At 41.8% G+C, this 19,372-nt stretch overlaps 1 protein-coding gene and 1 long non-coding RNA gene across 6 annotated transcripts in view; one reads left to right on the top strand and one right to left on the bottom strand.

Moving 5' to 3' along the window:
• Positions 1-19,372, top strand: part of LOC133376549 (carnosine N-methyltransferase 2-like) — a 63,770-nt gene that overhangs the window by 29,090 nt on the left and 15,308 nt on the right. For 2 of the 5 annotated variants that reach the window (XM_061608897.1, XM_061608899.1), the window contains exons 2-4: positions 12,264-12,483; positions 14,350-14,487; positions 14,616-14,674. In XM_061608897.1, the coding sequence (XP_061464881.1) occupies positions 12,458-12,483; positions 14,350-14,487; positions 14,616-14,674 (223 nt within the window). In that variant the 5' untranslated portion in view covers positions 12,264-12,457. Of the gene's footprint in view, positions 1-709; positions 839-1,148; positions 1,274-12,263; positions 12,484-14,349; positions 14,488-14,615; positions 14,675-19,372 lie in introns of those variants that run through there. The other 3 variants (XM_061608898.1, XM_061608900.1, XM_061608902.1) reach the window with 3 other exon arrangements.
• Positions 12,481-18,766, bottom strand: LOC133376550 (uncharacterized). The gene is made up of 3 exons (XR_009760521.1): positions 18,661-18,766; positions 16,081-16,155; positions 12,481-14,609 (listed from the first exon to the last, which is right to left on the bottom strand). It is a non-coding gene; the product is annotated as an uncharacterized LOC133376550 (long non-coding RNA).

The following is a 19,372-nucleotide window of genomic DNA, read 5'->3' as shown; positions in this document are numbered from 1 at the left end:
ACCAGAAGGAGATCAGTGAGTGGTGCAGCCCCACAATGACATTCGCTACTGCAAAGGACACTTTGAGCTTCATGGTTAAACTGGGATTGGGCCCCCAGGGAACCGCTCTCCAGGACACTACTCTAGTTCTCAGTAGCATTTTTCAGAAAGGAAATAATAGACAGTATGGTAACTGGGATGGGAATGAAATCAAGATGGGATTTTAGACAGTAGACCAAAAATGTGCAGCTTGCATTTGGCTGATGCAATTAGCTGAGTTTCTCTTAAGCCTGGCCGGTTTTCACCAAACTTAGCCTCGTGTAGCTAAGATTCTGCCCCTGTGCTTGAACTTGTGTTTCCCCAAAGGAACCAAATACAAGCTTCTTTGGGTGCAAAGTAAGTAGCAAATTCATCACAATGGGATTGATGACATGAATCCAGCCAACTTTTGTAGTATCAGCTTTGTGCTAGAACCCAATAGACAGTCAGCTGTTGTTATAAACAGGATAAAACTGTCACAAATATGACTCATGCCTCATTGCTCCCTTTGTAGGCAGGGAGAGAATGCAGCAAGTGTTCCAATAACTGAGCTCATTAAAGAGACAGCTCACCTCCCACAGGAAGCCAAACAGAATTGCTTTGGCTTCCCATTTGCACAGGCATAGTTAGCAGAAACTCATATTGGGGATCTTGCTTGTGGCTCTTTAAAACTGAATGAAAGTGATTGGTTTCCTCTCATGCACAATTACTGTTGTGGCCACCTCACTGTTTGCAACCTGCTTTTCACCTGACTAGATTCAGTGAACTACATAGACTTAGTCTGATGGAGAATGGAAGGAGAGATCTTAAAATAAAGGAGGTAAGCGACCTAGAAATATAAATAAATATTACAAACCATCCCCTTTGAGGCTTGCTTTTCTAACGCTCCTATTGTTTAGTCCCATTTAAGCCATTATGGCCTCTCTTTTTTAGGGGAAATGATGGCTCGATATCCCTCTCCCTTTTTCTGGGACCTTTCATTCCCAGCAAGTGGGGGTGGAGGGATATTTGTTAACTTTTTTGAGGATGCGTGTAGCAAAATTCTAAGACCTTTTGTGGTTATTCTGTGACTTTCACAGTGTGGTAGAATTGTGACACTTCTCCTGATGTCACTTTGCTGTTTCCTGTAGCTCATCCTGTTGAGGAGACAGCTGGGCTGCTGTGGGCAGCTGAGCTGCCACTTGAAGGAGCAGCAAAGCTTTTTGTGAAGGTAAAAGATAAGCAAAAGGAAACCTCAGTTTCGTTTGTTTAAAAGGTAAGAGCCTTTGATTTGATCAATTGATTTGATCTTCAGACGCATTTTTGCCCCAATCTCATGAAAAGGCACAAAAGCTAGGCCAAATACCTTGGCCCAGCACTATTTTTTAAAGTTGTATTGTCCTAGGTGAATCGGACACATTTTGTAATGTTTCTGTAGTGTATCAGTGAGTACATCTTTGTAGATTGCTGTTAGCTGTGGGCTCGTTCTTCCTTATGTGGTAAATCCGCATTTTGGCTATGAGGCTTTACATTGGAGGTAGAGGTTGACATGATGAAATGCTCCTTAGTATAAAAAACTTTTTTTGAAAAGAAATTAGACTGTAAGGGAAAAGCTAATGTTGGACCTCCCTCTTTGTCATCGCATTTTCAATGTGGAGGGTGGTTCTTTTGTTTTTGCACAGAGCAACAGTCAAGCCTGCGTGTCCCTGCAGTCTGAAGTCACACAGCCCAGAATATAGATTTACCACCTCAGGGGAAATGAGACCTCAGTCAGCCTCGCTTTCTGTTTCCTTTGCATTAACCTTCCATAGAACACAGGAACACAGGAAGCCACCTTATACCGAGTCAGGCCATTCGGCAAGCTAGCTCAGTATTTTTGGCACTAACGAGCAGCTCTCCGGGGCTTCAAAACAGGTGGGGTTTTGCACGAACACAGAATGAACTAGCAAGATGAGTCTTCATAATATTGCCAATATAACATCTAGGTATTTTGCTTAGAAATGCTTCCGTAAAATTCCTGAGTTTTATTTTAAACTGCTAACATCATTTCTTTGATATTCGGTTACGGCATGTTTTGAAAGGCTTACGCTTTGTGTGATCCTGTGCATGTATACTTAGAAAGATATCCCTACTGAGCTCAAACTTACTTCCAAGTAAGTATGTGTAACATAGGACTGCAGCTGAAAACCTAATCCGAGAGTGCCATGGCTGCTGGTTTCGTTCATGTGGCCCAGCCAAATTGATCAGATTTAATCTGCCTGTTGAAATTATCCAGCCTATCTTTATATTTCCAAATTTATATTGTCCTTATCCCATGGGGTCACTGGTACACTTGTGCTCAGGAAAGCACAGAAAATATTTCACCAGTTGCTGGTCCTTAATTGCTCTCAGGCAGATTTTCCCAACTGAAACATTCTTCCCAGGTCAGCTCCTGAGCAACTGTCCTCATAATAGGATGACAGTCTGTTTCCTCCTCTGTTCTCTTCCCATTCAGAAAACCTGCTGATAGAACTTGCTGCCCTCTACTGCCCTCGAAGTACTAGGCCAAATGCATCTCCAGCTGATATCTCAATACAGTATGAGATGTTAACCAAGAGAAGAGAGGATCTAGAACAGCCTTTCCCAACCAGTGTACCTCCAGCTGTCATTGGACTACAACTCCCATCTTCCTGACCATTGGCAATGCTAGGCTGAGACTGATGGGAGTTGTGGTCCAACAACATCTGGAGGCACACTGGTTGGGAAAGGCTGATCTAGAATGATGGATCCTTTTATCAAAATTAATTAGACGTGAGAGCATTTCAGCCGTTCAGGCTGCCCTCCTATATCCACTGGAGATGGGGGAGAAATTTGATTCATTTCACATGTAAAGCCAAATCTCTCAGATTCACACTTTCCAAAACAACATGAGAACCAAAACATAGCCATCCTTTGAAATTCAGTTATCCGAATTTTGCAATATAGTTCTCCAACCACACAATATTTACCAAGACACATATGTGTGCACAAACATTAATGTATTTGTGAAAATATACAAAAATGTATTGTATTAGACAAAAATGCTTGCAAAAATCTGTACATTAGTCCAAAGTGCATACAAAAATGTGTTTATTATTATCATCCTGACATGCTGAAGAATTTTCATTAGGTTATTTTTTTTAATTGCAAATTGCTACACAAATGTGGACAACTGAATTTAAGACTGGAAAAAATGAGAAACAGAGAGAACTGAAATGGACAGATTCTTATTTATTTTTATTTTTATTTATTAAATTTATATCCTGCCCTTCCTCCCAGTAGGAGCCCAGGGCAGCAAATAAAAGCACAAAAAACCCTCTAAAACATCATAAAAACAGACATTAAAAATATTAAAACAAAACATCTTTACAAAATCTCAAAAACCAATTCCAAAACTGGGATAAGGTCTCTACTTAGAAGCCTTATAGAAAGAGGAAGGTACTTTTACTTATAGAAGAAGTTATATATTGTCCTCTCACAAAACATCAGGGTGGTGTACAGCAACATAAACATTTAAAAACAAAACAATATAAAATCATAATTAAGATGACTGGCTACTCAATAAAACATTTTAAATAGCTGCATAGGCCTTTTGGCACCAAACAAGTTTTCAAGATATGCCTTGTAGTCAAAAGCAAGGATGCCTGCCAAGTCTCTGATGGAGCAGTGTTCCACAGCATGGGGCCAGTGAGACTACACGCTCAGCTTCTGGTGGAGGTCAGTCAGGCCTCTGTAACATTGGGGGCAAGCACTACCTGTAAGTCTAGGGTTGCCAGGTCCATGGCCTGAGACTGATCCTGTATCTTTAGGAGAAGAGAAAGTCACCCAAGTGCAGGTGTTCTTGCTACACTGTAATGAGAAAAACCACAAGATGGAATTCTCCCTTCCCCCTGCACAACTTTTAAAGATACAGAAGACCTGTTGGTTGCCAGGCCCGGCCTCCAAGAGGTCTTCTGTAACTTTAAAAGTTGTGCAGGAGAAAGGGAGAATTCCATCTTGTGGTTTTTCCCATTACAGAGTTGCAAGAACACCTGCACTTGGCTGACTTTCTCTTCTCCTAAAGATACAGGATCAGTCTCAGGCCATGGACCTGGCAACCCTACCTGTAACTAAGCCCCAAGGAACTCAATGGAACATACTTCTGAGTAGGCATGGATATGTTTGCACTGCTAGATCCGTTCTTGTTCACTGCTTTGCTCGGCCCTGAATTCCAGTGCATCTAGGGTAGTTTTCCAATTTTTTATCAATACACCAATGCATCCTGATAATGTAGAGGGGGCAGGGGAGAGACAAAGGCTGGGAGAAATGGCAAATGGGCACTGCTCTGCACACAATTCAGTAATAAAACAATGGAGTGGTGAAGAAGACTTCCTAACACATCAGGTCAGAAACAATACTGGGTAACTTGGAATTCCAAAATTCATGGAGAAAATCAGATACGGAGACTGTTGGAAGCATCCCCAGAATTTAGACGTTTTAAATGCTAGTTTAGAACAAAGGTAAGGCTAGCTCATTTCTTAATGTTGCAGATGGGATATCACTGGAGAGATGGAAATGCGTCTAATTTATTGGTTCTGTAACAGCTCAACAAAGTTTGTGGTTCTATAGCTGTTTCACAATGGAGGGAGTGTAATGGACATGTGCATTTGGATTTGCATCCAAGTGTGCAACCCTTTGAAAGTAATACAGTAAGGATAGATGACATTTGCATCCAGGAGCACGACTGAATGCAGGAGCCCTCCATCTACACCATATAATTTCCAGTGAGATATGCATTTGGATGCTCATCTGAATGGGCATCCCCATCCATGTTCTTTCCCAACTAATCATACATGACTGCTTGTTACTAGAACTGCATTGATGCTTGGGTTCTGCCATGGTGGGTACTGAAACTGGTAATGTCAACCAAGTTGCCTGGGGAGCGGGTAGAGGTTTCTTCTTTACCTCCTGTGAGAACAATTGAGGAGGCTTAGTGTGCCCTTAACAAAGTTGCCATGTAGCCAAATCTGACTAGTTAAATGACTGCAGTGATGTTACCGTGTTCACTGAGTGATGCCTGATTGCCTAGAGTCAGGCAATTAAGAAGCTTTTTCAAATCATTAAAAAAATGCACAAAATCAAGATAACGATGGCTGTAAAAATGGTATTTGAAAACCATAAAAGTGCATGGCAGGGGTTTTCATAAACATTTTCATTTTCCTTGAAATGGAAACTTTTACACTGAAAACCAAATCTTGTGAAAATTCAGTGCAACACTAATTTTCACTTACCTTCTTAACTATGCACTCTTGCAGTACAACCCTATTCATGTTTAGCTGGAAGAAAATCTCATTGGGTTCATAGTGTGCCTGGGATATGTAGCTTGATGATATTGACTAGCCATCTATTGAAATTATATTGATGGTTGATATGCATTTGGCCAGCAGAGGGAACAATAGTCCTTGTTCTTGGGGAATAAAAAAGGGAAATGTCTTTATATATTCTTCTTAGGAAATATAAATATACAGAGGTAAATGTTAACAAGAATGACTGGTACAGCCATGACTGTTAACATTTCCACTGACTTAAGACAATTCAAGCAGAAAGGGTGGCTTCACACATTGATTTTGTGCATTGTGAAGTAAGTTTTTATGGCCACCTCACAGGCAATTCTTAGAGTATCATTAATGAGAGAACAACCTTCACTCTCCCAAAGTTTCACACCTGGGCTTTTTCCAGGACTGTGATGTGTGACTGACCTGGGAAGAGATCTTTGGGGCATGGTGGAAAGCTCAATGACAATGTTTATTGAAAGCTGGGCTACTGGGGCACAGCCCCCCCAATGAGAATGTCAAACAATTTTTTAAAAAATTCTCCCCAAAAATCTCAAAGCCATACACTCTTTCTTTTCCACACACATTTTTTACTTCTGTTTGAAGTCAGAGAAGCTCTGCAAACACTTATGTCAATTTACTGTTCTCTGGCCAATCAGCTCTCTTCACCACTCAGCCAATCCTAATCCAAAAGTGTAGATATGGCAAGAGGTCCCTGCCTTGGTCTGCCTGCTTGTCAGACCTCCTAGGAAGGCTCAGTTGTTATGAGGCGTATCTAATGCAGACACTATAGCAAATTAGAGAGGAGTCTGGACTGATTTAAGAATAGTCCCACTTGGTAGCCTTAGCCTGTATCAGAATCATACACTGGTTCTGAGCATGCTCAGAGCTGTTTCTGAAGGCCATGCCTCTTCACACTTGAACCACATTATTTGTAGGCAGCAGCTGGAAGGGAATAATTGGTACTTTGGGGAGCAGCTTTAAAGCTTAGTATATTTGAAAACAGAGAGAGAGAAAATGCTGGAGATAGTGTGAGTCTGTCTTGTCTTTCTATAATAAATGAGAGACTCTATTTTATTTTCATTTATTTTGGGGGGATGGATGGGGAGACAATTTAGAGGACAAATGTCAGCCTGTCTCTGTATGTGCGTGTTTTGTTGTAAGGGCTTGCTTTCCTTGCCTTGAAACAAGGGAAAAGAAGGGGTCTATGGTGGCAGTGGCTGCTGATGCTTTAGTCTTCATGACTCTCCAGGCTGCAGGATCATGAGTTGATGTTGGGCCTGCTGGACTGTGTGTGTCTGGCAGTTGTTTACTCCTTAGGATCTCAGACTGCAGGACTAGGGAGGGGAGTGAGAGAGCCTGGGCAGTCATTGTTTAGGATGGCACTGTAAGGTGATGACTTGCCCAATTAAAATTCCTTTTCTGCATGCTTGTTTGCTCACAAAGTCTTTTGGTTAGGAGGTGTTAGGAGGCGGCGGCAGTAAGTACATCTCCTCTACCCCCACCTGGATTCCTCCTCCTGCAAGTCTGTTTGCTCACAAGGACTTTTAGAAAGTTGGAAGGGGGAGTCTTGGCTCTCCTATGCCCATTGCCTTCATCTTCTACAAGCTTGTTTGCCAAGGAGAGCTGTTGGAAAGCTGGGAGGAGGTGGTGGATCATAGTTGCAGCCCAGTTTTTGGTCTCCTTGCTAAGGCTGCAATCCTGACTCCATTGACCTAGGAGTAAGATCCATTGGACGTACTTCTGAATAGACATGGTCAGGATCGCACTGTAAAGTGGTGACTTGCCTAATTGAAAATGGTGTTCTTTAAAAGGTAAAGTTGCAATCTTAACCTCACTTACTTAAGAGTAAGCCCCACTGAATTCAATAGAACTTACTCCTGATTAGACATAGGATTACACTGTAAGGTGGTGACTTGCCCGATTAAAAATGGTGGTGTTCTTTTCAGACTTCTGCCTACATCAGTAAAGTTTTCAGTGCAGTCCTACATATAACAAAATAAGCATCCCAATTCCACCCTCCTCATGCATCCTCTCCGCTGCATCCTGTTGGGTGAGGTTAAAATCGTATCATATATATGCAGTCAATTTTGGGGGAGGGGGGGATGAGCGTATGCCATAATACATTTTTTGTCTTTAAGGTGGTAGCACTGTTCTATTGTTTTGCTGAAATTATATTGTAATCTACTTTACAGGGTTGTTGTGAGGATAAAATACTATAAAACACTTTGACAAATTCAAAATGCTGTTACAAAAAGTAGGAAGCTGCAGGGGATGGTTTACATCAGAATGCAGCATGTAGGACGTATGTGTAGTATGAGAGCATGCATTACACCCTGCCTACACCTGCCCCTGCAAGGCTGTCCCAGCAGGCAGCCACATATTGGATTTGCTGAGGACCCACATGTGAAGTCCAATGTTTGTAGTTCTGAATATCCTGGTTGTGTTCCAGATTCTTTTTTCTTTGATTCATAGGTTGGGGTTTTTCATGATTCCAAATCTATACCCTCCACCCCTCCCTCAATTCAAAATCAAGGACAGGCAAGCTGGAGATGGATTTTTTTAAATTTTATTTTGAGTATTATTTTTCAATATTGCATTTTTCCTCCAAGGACCTCAAGGTGGCATTGATTTGTCTCCTTTTTCTGCATGTCTTCTGCATGACAATTCTGTGAGGTAGATCAGGCTGAGAGACAGTGACTGGCCCAAGGTCACACACTGAGTTTCATGGCTAAGTGGTGATTTAAAGTGTAGACTCCCATGTCCTAGTCTACTTAATTTTCCTGCATTTTGTTCCACATTCTGGAAAAAAGAGGTAGAAATGAATAAGCTGGGAGACGGGGAAATAATATTTCCCCATAGGTCTGGAAATGTATGGGGTCCCTTGTTAACAGTTGTGTGGCACTTTTAAGACTAATCAATTCAGATTGCAATTCTGTACACACTAGGGAGCAATCCCCATGGTATTCAGTGGGGGCTTACCTCTGAGTAATGTACAGTTAGCCTGGCATTAATCTACACTAGAAATTGGGACAGCAGTAACCCCTTCTGAACCAACATTATTAATAAAAGTGCAATGTTTAAGTGTCCAGTGTTTCTTTGCAAAGGAGGAGGATAGAGAGAAAAACAGAACAGGGGGAGACAACTGCCAGAGAAGCAACTGTGACAGCAGGGACCCCTTCTGAACCAAAGCAAGATACTTTTCAGTTTTGCTTTTGTAAAACAGGACTGTTTTGCTATTTGTAAAATAGGAATGCTTAGGTTTCTACAGTCTTGGCATAAGAACATAAGAAGAGCCTGCTGGATCAGGCCAGTGGCCCATCTAGTCCAGCATCCTGTTCTCACAGTGGCCAACCAGGTGCCTGGGGGAAGCCCGCAAGCAGGACCCGAGTGCAAGAACACTCTCCCCTCCTGAGGCTTCCAGCAACTGGTTTTCAGAAGCATGCTGCCTCTGACTAGGGTGGCAGAGCACAGCCATCACAGCTAGTAGCCATTGATAGCCCTGTCCTCCATGAATTTGTCTAATCTTCTTTTAAAGCCATCCAAGCTGGTGGCCATTACTGCATCTTGTGGGAGCAAATTCCATAGTTTAACTATGCGCTGAGTAAAGAAGTACTTCCTTTTGTCTGTCCTGAATCTTCCAACATTCAGCTTCTTTGAATGTCCACGAGTTCTAGTATTATGAGAGAGGGAGAAGAACTTTTCTCTATCCACTTTCTCAATGCCATGCATAATTTTATACACTTCTATCATGTCTCCTCTGACCCGCCTTTTCTCTAAACTAAAAAGCCCCAAATGCTGCAACCTTTCCTCGTAAGGGAGTCGCTCCATCCCCTTGATCATTCTGGTTGCCCTCTTTTCCAACTCTAGAATATCCTTTTTGAGATGAGGCGACCAGAACTGTACACAGTATTCCAAATGCGGCCGCACCATAGATTTATACAACGGCATTATGATATCGGCTGTTTTATTTTCAATACCTTTCCTAATTATCGCTAGCATGGAATTTGCCTTTTTCACAGCTGCCGCACACTGGGTCGACATTTTCGTCGTGCTGTCCACTACAACCCCGAGGTCTCTCTCTCGGGGAAGGGAGGAAGATGGAGAGAAAACCAGAACAACTTAGCCATGCCCCCTTGACCTCTCATTGGCCATGCCCCCATGACCTCTTACTAGCCCCACCAGGTCTAATAGGCACCAGCCACCACTGAAAACATTGACTCAGAATGTGGCAGCTGGTGGGGGGGGATTCAATGTTAGGAATCAATAGGAAAGAGATCAAAACTAAATCAGCCTGCATTACAATACTTTTATACAAATCCACAGTGTGACCACATTGGGTACAGTTCTGGTTGATGCATCTCAAAAAGGATATTGTAGAGCCAGAAAAGGTGAAGAAAAAGACAATCGAAATGATCAGAGAGTTGAAGCAACTCTGCTACAAAGAAAGGTTACAATATAGAGATTTGTACACTTCTGCATGATGTGAAGAAGCAGATCAAGATACTAGAATTGTAGACATCCAGTGAAGCTGAATGGTGAGAGATTTGAGACAGACAAAAGGAAATACATTTCCATACAGAGCATAATTAAACTATGGAATTTCCTGTCACAAGCTGCAGTTATGGCCACCAAATTAGATGGCTTTCTAAGGGAATAAGACTTAGTGCCTACTACTTATGCTTCTTCATACCAATTGCTGGGGGACAGCTGCAGGAACCGTATCCGGCTGACCACAGTAAGAAACAGGATGCTAGACTTTGGCCTGATCTAACATGGTGGTTCTTATGTTCTTATGCCACATGGTGGGTCCACTTAAAAGACAGCGCTCAAAAGAATGTCTACCAGAAAGTAACTGCACAAAAAAGTCACTCAGAGTGCGGGGGAAAATGCCCTTGCAGATTCACTTTTTCACAGTAATATGCTGTCAATATTCACAGCAACAAACACACCTACAAGTCTGAAAGGGAGCTGTGTGTCCCTAAGCACTTTGAGGCAAATGTTTGGAGGGTATAATTATCAGGGTTGGGAGATATGTTTTTTCTTCTGACTTTGTGTTTACCACAAGAAGTGCCAGTCTTCCATAAATGATGAAGCCTGCCACATGAAGTCTGGATTGGTTGTATGAGTTCTTCTTAGTGCAATAGTACCTGATTTCATTGATTTAAATGTTATCTTAAGGACAGAAACAGAAATGCTAAGACATGATTTGTTTTACAAATCGGAGTTAACCATATGTTGTCCTACATACAAACAAACCATAGCTTGTTTTTCCAAAGTTTGTTTTGTTTTCCAGCTACTCTTGCTTCCTAACTTTGTACAGTAATACCTCAGTTAATGAATCCTCCAGGAAACAAAGTTCCTTTTAACAAAAGTTTTTTAAAAAGGTGAAACTGACCAGCTTTGCTTTGCTATGGATAAACTTTGTTTTAAGGTGAAACTGACTAGCCTGTGTCTTTGCTTTGCGTTCTATAAACTGATAAGCATATGCCTTTGCTTTGTTAGGGTGAAACTGACAAGTTTGTGTGTTTATTTTCAATTAAAGAGATCTCTTGCTTTCTCCCAGGGCTGGGGAGGGAAAGATCCAACATGATTCGGAGGAGGAGGAGGGGAAGGGGAAGGAGAGGGAGTGGGTGCATGCCAGGTAGGCACCCGTTTAAAGCCCCTGTTGAAGCTCTCCCCACCATCTATGAGTGGATGTAGGAACCCAACCCTATTCTTTCTATGTTATTCCTACCTCTGGTACCAAAGTTTCTGTTAAAGAAGTAATGTCCAGGAACATATCTAATTTGTTAACTGAGGTATTACTGTAGTTTAATGGGCATCTGGAGTGGGTTGGGGTGATCAAACTAAGATTAAGGAAGGGTGTTTGGCTCCCACATAACCAATTAAGGCTTTTCCACTACGGCTACTGGGACATAGACTTCCCAATAAGAATGTCAAGCAATTTTAACCCCCCCACTAAAAGCCACACACTCTTTCCTGTCCCACACACATTTTATACTTCTATGAACTTACAGAGGCTTCTACAGACATTTCTGTTGATCTCCTATTCTCTGCCCCCATCTGGTAGTCTATCAGAATCATATCTGTTCTGAGCATGCTCAGAGCCGTTTCTTTGAAGGCCATATCTCCTCATAGCTTTTAGCATGTTTTGGTAATCAGAGATGCAACAGAGAGTATTTCCTACTTTGAGGAGCTTTTTTGTGTGTGTGACCACCTTGTTAGAGAGAGTGAGAGTAAGCAAGGAACAGTTGATAAAGTGTGTCTCTTTCTTTAATAAATATATATTTTTACTTAATCTTGTGCATTTATTTTTGTGAATTGGGAGGAGAAACTTTGTACTAGCTATTTCTCTGCATGCACTCATTACCAGCCACCACTATACCTAACATCAAGCCATAGTTAAAACAACCTAAAATTTGTAAGCCAACAACAAACCATGGCTTAAGATCATGGCTTGTTGACAATAAACAAACCATAAAGCCACTGGGTAGGGACTGAATAAACCATGGTTTAATGTTATATGTGAATCAGGCCACTAAATGTTCAGCATATTGTAATATTTAGCATTACAAATTGCTCTGTGTATATTTCTTATCTACACAGTGCTAACTGCTGTACAGAACTGGCATGTTCCTTGCCCTATTTAAATACCACCTCTTTTTCCAGACACTTTGTATGCCAAGTTTTTTAAGCATTCTACAAAGGGGTTTAACATTATGACTTCATATGTTATCTATAGTCTTCAGGATCAGGTATCTTATAGAGCATACTAATTCAAGCAACTTGGGGGGGTGAAAACAGGTGTGGGGAAGGACATTCTGAGATACCACAGGTCATAGAAAGCTCCTCAGTGGGCCAGGAGACTGGCATACAGTGACAGTAACAGATGGAAATATCAGCTAAGAGTCAAATCTGTCTTGTAACCTTTAGCACTGCTGAGCCAAAACACATATCACTTTGAAATGCACGAGGGGGATACAGAAAAGTACCAGTAGAAACTGAAGACCATCTGTGCCTGCCTACTGTACTTCATTTACTAGACTCCAGCCGGAGTATATAAACCAAAAGAGAGGAAAAACAAGGTCCTTTACAAGGAGAGATTCTGCAGAAGGCCCATAGAAAACATGGAGTCAAAAGCCAAGGTGAAAAGGTAAGAAAGATGTGAAGAACCATTCTGATTTGAATGCAAAGCTACTGCTACTACAACTATTATTATTATTATTTCAATGGCAGGACTTTGTTTACATGCTAGTTTTTTTTAAAGAGGTTTACATTCATTCTTACAGTGTAATGTTCACAGGTCATCAGCAACATTGTCACAGACTGAGATTCAAACACAGTGATTTCTCCATCATTTAATCAGGGCAGAGGGTTTAAAATGTTTAAGCTCATAACTGGACTAGGTGATCTTTGAGGTCTCTTCCACCTCTGTGATTTTATGCTTTATTTACTGGAGCACCCTGGTTGTTTGCTGTGTTTCACCTAACATACCTCTATAGTGGAGACACTCATTCATGACCTTGCGCATTCTACCGTTTTGTTCTGGACATAACACTGAATATCCATTGCATCCTGGTTTGTTTGTTTTTTACATTTTTAATAAACTTATTAGTTGATTGGTTTTAAGATGCCAACAATTCATGAAGGAGCAGAAAATAGTACAAGGCTATGTAGGATTGCAAGCGCTCAGGATTCAGTGTCCTACATAGTTATGTGTCACTCTCCATGACTAGCAGATACAGGTTAAAGTCCAAACTGATAGAGAGGAGTTTCACCAAAAGCCAACCGTCAGGGGTTGTGAGTTTGAGTGGAGAAATGGCAGTTATCATGGCTTATCAGAAACCTAGAGAAGAACTTGATTGCCTCTGTCCAACAAGAACACAACAGAAATAGGGAAGGCCTGAATCCACCCAGATACTACTAATTCTAGTGCTGCCTAGCAACTAAACAGCAAAGTTCAGTGGGTATTTTGATGGATTGCATTATAGAACTGGGGAACTAATTTAATATTCTGTTATGGCATCTTTAATTATGTACTGTAATGTTTCATGGGCTTCTGGGATTGGATATAAATCCAGAAACAAATAAAATGACGCTTTTTGTGGAGGGGCTGTAGCTCAGTGGTAGAGCACACATTTTGCATGTAGGAGATCCCAGATTCCATCTCCAGCTAGAAGGAGGTCTGGTACAAGGCTGGGAAAGTTCCCTGACTGACTTCTGTCAGAATAGGCAGCCCTGTACTAGATGGACCAATTGTCTAACTCAATGTTAGTGTAGCACCACTTTATATGCTGACCACTACAGCCAATAATCACACCAAGCTTCAGTCTTCAAAATGAGCCTCAGCATAAAACGGTTGTTCTGCATTTTTTATTCAGCTTTATACTTTTTTTGCTCAAATAAATTCCAGTTGCTTCTGAAAGCTCTCTGTATGCATTTGTGTGTTGATATTTTGTTTACTGTTATCGAGCCCACATGTTTGCACATAAACACGCATATAACCATGTGTCTCCAGAGATGTGACTTTTCAAGGTTTTTAGCCTAGAGTTGAACAGATACACACACACTTGCACAATGCTGTTGCTGCCATTTGCTAGCCACAGTGATGACTCCTTAAACTTGATTGGTTATCATTTTGCTTCCGGCACATTGGAATGTCTGGCCATGGTTCTCAGGCCAGGAAGAGGCTACATCATTCATTTGCTCTCACCATTAAAATGCCTCATGTGCCTGCTCCCTCGTGTTTGAAGTAATGCAGGGATCACCAAATGCCGGGGGGAGGGGGGAGGAGGAGATGGGGTGGCAGAGAGAACAGAGTTTTGCTATCAGCAATAACACCTTCCTCTCTCCAAGTTGGCACACATGGGAGGTATAAGTTTAGAAGGGTATGGATGTCAAGTTCTGAACTTTGCAAATTCTCTTCTCAGAGCTTCCAGCTCAAATATCCTTCTGTAAACAGTCATTAGAAATAATGGTATAGTTAGTCATCAGCAATATTTTATCACCACCAATGCAGAGTCTTCAAAATGAAGCAAAGCAAAAATGCAGATGGCTGCCTCAGAATTGGCATATTCTCCAATGGATTTTGCCCCATGAATGGTGCCAAGCTGCCTGTAGTTCCAGTCATTGATAGAGATGATGAATATGGTACCAGGTATGCCGGGGAGCACCAGAACTTGTCTCTTAGGGGTAGGGAGGGTAATTGTCAAAATATTGCACTGGCAACAGAGGTCCAGATAGGTGATTGCTCACATTCCTGAAGTAGTATCTTCTTTGCTGCAGGAAAGCAAAAGATGCAAGTTTTGAGAAAGCGATATTGGTGACACCTGCAAACAATTCAGGTAATTTTGAAGCCTAACAAATTATGTGGTAGATATTTCTCTTGCTATTTGGCAAAATTTCTCAACGATAAGGTAGGGAAATCCAGTTAAGATAGCTGCCGCTATATCAGAGCGAACAGCAGCTTAAGTTGGAATCCTATGTTGCCCCAGCTACAGAGTCAAAAGCAGTTGAAAAAGCAAAGTAACAAAACAGCCCCTCCCACAACATGCCTAGCAACTCCATTGTCACCCACCAATTGCAATGATCTTGCCCACATTACTCAAAAATGGGAGGCATTATCAACAACATGGAATCATAAGACTGGAACACCAAGATCTTAACATGAATATGTTATTGAGTTTAGAAGTCCTGCATGTAGACTCCATGGATGACAACAGCTCTCAGCCCATCTGATACCTAGAAAAGGGTTGGTGTTCCATAAAGATTCAAAGAATTCCACACTGGTAATATGTTTGGAACCTACATATATTTGTGGCTGTGTGAGGAGACCACATTATTTTGCAAGAGAGGACTGGAAGGACCATTGAGACAAGGAAGAATGGTTACTACAAGAGCAGGTCAAAGAAGCTGGGTGTGTGGGTGTTTGAATCCTACTTCTGGGAGACGTAAGTATTGTGCCCACAAGGCATCTTTGTGGATTCTGCTGGAAACAATTTTAGATGGAAAATGAAGGGGCCTGGTTTCAGGTCCTGCTGCCTCGCATTCCAGAGAGCAGGACCTTTAGGCATTAAATCAGAAGATCAAACAGTAAAGGGGTTAATGGTGGGATCTAAACCATGACATACCTATGGTCTCTGGTCCCCCCTAGACTAATACTCAAGGGCTTTCACTGGAGCACTGAAGACTATACAAGAGGAATGATCCTCGGCTATGGTCTTGAGCAGGGATGGTGACCTGTGGCCCTTCAGATGATGTTGGACTCCAACTCCTGTCAGCCCCAGCTAGTAAGGCCAATAGTGCAGCAAAATTTAAAGGACCACAGGATCCCCATCCATGATCTTAAGGATACCAGTTCTAGAAGAGCTAACAATATGTACACATTCCTGACACATGCTTGAATAGGCTCATTAATACCATTATTATTAACTTATCTGACTCATTCATCCAAGATGTTTTTCAGCATGCCAGTCCTTTTCATTCCAGCTAGCCATGCTTTCTCCATGTTCATGTGGTTGATTGTCAGGGTCTGGTTCATTAATTTCAATGAATCTATTCTTGAGTACAATACAATGGTTGCAACTCATAGACATTTAAAACCAAACTAAGGTAAAGATATGTACTTGCATGGTTGGTGTGTTCTCACTAGTTGTTTTCTATTCAATCCTAGCAGAGCAACTACTATGAGAGGTATGACACATTGAAATAAATGCACCCTGAACAAAAAAATGATAATGTTTCCATGTACCTTTTCTGAAGCTTGTCATCCATAATCTTGATCCAGAATACACACAGATCTTGGACATCTGTTCCATTCACTTCACTAGAGCCAGCCAATTGGGATACACAAAGGAATGGTCAGTGCTTTATTTTTGTAAAAAATGAGCTGCCAGTACTCATACCTTGATCAATTTTTAAATGCCTATTTCACCACTTCCCCCTTCTTGTGTCCTCAGTGCTGTGTCCTGCTGGTTCTGTTTCTGACAATCACACAGTATTGACTTTACACACAGAGACACATCACATACAGATGCTGTTGTTGTCTAATCACAACAGATAGTATTTTCTCCAGTACTAGAGAAACCACAAAGTACTGTTAAAGATAAAATAACCAAGCATATAGAAGAACAAGCCTTGCTGAAGCAGAGCCAGCATAGCTTCTGTAAGGGAAAGTCCTGTCTCAGTAACCTATTAGAGTTCTTTGAGAGTGTCAACAAGCATATAGAGAGAGATGATCCAGTGGACATAGTGTACTTGGACTTTCAAAAAGCGTTCAACAAGGTACCTCATCAAAGTAAACTTAGTAGTCATGGAATAGGAGGAGGGGTGATCATGTAGATTAGGAACTGGCTAGGAAACAGAAAGCAGAGAGTAGCAATTAATGAGCAGTTCTCCCAATGGAGGAATGTTGAAAGTGGAGTCCCCCAAGGATTAGTTTTGGGATCTCTGCTTTTTAATTTGTTCATAAATGATCTAGAGTTAGGGGTGAGCAATGTGGGGGCCAAGTTTGGTGATGATACTATATTGTTCAGGGTTGTTAAAACAAAAATGGATTGCAAAAGGCTCCAATAGTACCTCTCAAAACTGAGTTAATGGGTCGTAAAATGGCAAATGTAATTCACTGTAAACAAGTATAAACTTATGCATATTAGAGCAAAGAATCTTAATTTCACATATATGCTCATGGGTCTGAACTAACGGTAACTAACCAGGAATGAGACCTTAGTGTTGCAATGCATAGCCGAATGAAGATGTTGACCAGTGTGTGGCAGCTGTGAAAAAGGCAGGGATCATTAGGAAAGGTATTGAAAATAAAACTGCTGATATCATAATGCTGTTATATAAACAATGTGCAACCACATTTGGAATAATGTATACAGTTCTGGTCACCTCACTTCAAAAATGATATTGTAGAGCTGGAAAACATTCAGAAAAGGGCAACCAAAATGATTGTCAAATGTGGGGGTTCACAGAGGCATGCAGCTAATTAACAGATAAGGCCAGACCATAAATCTGCCAGGCAGGAGGAACCAGGGGACCAGCCAGCGTGTTTACCATTTGGGAACTGCCAAAGAAGGAGGCAGAGAAGTCCTTAAGAGAGTCCGAATGTCCAGAAACCAAGAGATCCAATCAGGCAGGGCAGGTTTAAGGCACGGGTTTAACAGGAGAGCTGGAATAACATCTGCAGCAATGCTTGATGTTGACTCTAGCAAGGAGTGTCCCTTTCCTTCCAGCCTTTTGTACTCTGCATGCTGGCCCAGGTGCTTCCAATCAGCCTGTGTTCTTGTGAGCTCTCCTGCTCCTTAAGTGCACTGATTGCCTTTGTTGCTGCAACACCTGTTGGTGTCTTCTCTCTGCCGGGGAAAGGGCAGCCTCCTGGTCGCTTCCTGATTCTGGCAAGCAGGCTCCCCCAGGGGCTTGTCTCTGGTTTGGTGAAGGGTCCTGGGCTGTCTCCCTACTTGTCCCCTCTCCTGGGTCTGCAGTCTCCCATTCCTCTTCCTCCTTGGATGAGTCCTCTAAGGGGGGCATGACAATGATCAAGGGGATGGAGCAACTCCCCTAAGAGGAAAGGTTACAACAGTTGGGGCTTTTTGTTTAGAGAAAGGGTGAGTAAGAGGTGACATGACAGAAGTGTATAAAATTATGCATAGCATGGACAGAGAGAGAGAAGTTTTTCTCCCTCTCTCAACACTATTGCTCATGGACAATGAAGCTGAATGTTGGAAGGTTGGACATGCAGCACATAGTTAAACTATGGAATTTGCTCCTGTGGTAAAAGCGGGGAACCCTTCCCCATCTGCTCTCACTGTCCTAGGAGTCAATCCCCAGCCTGGGGCAATTGATCCCAGCAAATCCTGGTTCACCAAGGTTGTGCACGCTCACACCAACCCTGCAAGGTAGTAACAGCCACCACCCTTGAACTGGTTAGCTACTCTGGGGCAAAGGGAACCCCAGAGCCCAATTAAACACCAGAGCCTCTCAGGGCAAGAGTCTAGCTTTATTCCTTGCCCCTTCTGAAGTCTCAGGTAAAAACATTTTTCTGTTACACTGTAGTTGTGGATGAATGGCAAGGACTGAATTTAGGAACTGACCCCTCTCTCTCTGGAATGAATACACGTTGGTTAAAGTAATTAAAGTTTATTAAAAAGAAAATAAGAAAAGCATAAAAAGGTTACAAAAACAAAGAGGTGCACAAAAGTAAGTTTTAGCAGCAAATTGAATCCTGTTACCATACGCCCAAATGGGTAAGGTTTGGTAAGAAAAACAGTAAGTAAGTTTCTTGACACAAATCAAAATAACAAAGTTTTCTAACCTAAGCTGTACTTACAGACCATAGGATCTCTAGCTGGATAGCCTTCTCCCCTCAGGGATTTGCGAGTCAGGATGGAAATGGAGCCACAACAGAACATCACCAAAGAGACAAGGTGGTGCTCCTAAGTGGGACACCTAACCCAGCGTTCTGCACCTCTTCTTATGGATGAAATCTCCCTCCCAGCCAGAGACAATTAACCAATTAACATTTTCATCAAAGGGATGAAAAAACGATGTTCCTGCAGCACCTGGTGCCTCCTCTTGGTTTCCCATAACAAAGCAAGGAGTTTTACAGCCTTGACAGAACCAGGCCCCTTCTGCTGATAAGAAGGTGCAAAACTAACTGTAAGCTGATACAGCTGTGTTGTAAAATCACCAAGTCACAGTGATGAAAGAAAATCAAATGTTTACTGCTTGCTAGCAAGTTAACAAAAAAGATGTCAAGGGGGAAAAATTCCCCACAAGGCTTTGGGGTTTAGCCATTTTAAATGCAGGCCAGGGCAAGGCTGGCAAGCTGGCATGACAGCTCCCACATTGGGTTGCCAGGTTCCTGGCCTGAGACCAGAACTTGGAAGATTATTTTTAAAAAGTAATTACAATTACATGCCCCCCAAAAAGTAGTAATTACTGTTACAATTGCTCTGAAAGTAACTGATTACTATTACTCAAAAGTAATTGCTACAATTACATTTTAGTTACTTAAAAAAAATTGCCTACAAGTTGCTGGC

This window comes from Rhineura floridana, chromosome 2, assembly GCF_030035675.1.
Source record: "Rhineura floridana isolate rRhiFlo1 chromosome 2, rRhiFlo1.hap2, whole genome shotgun sequence".
In the NCBI taxonomy this organism is placed as follows: Eukaryota; Metazoa; Chordata; class Lepidosauria; order Squamata; family Rhineuridae; genus Rhineura; species Rhineura floridana.
Note: the sequence above shows the minus strand (reverse complement) of the source record. Positions and strands in the feature narration are given on the sequence as shown.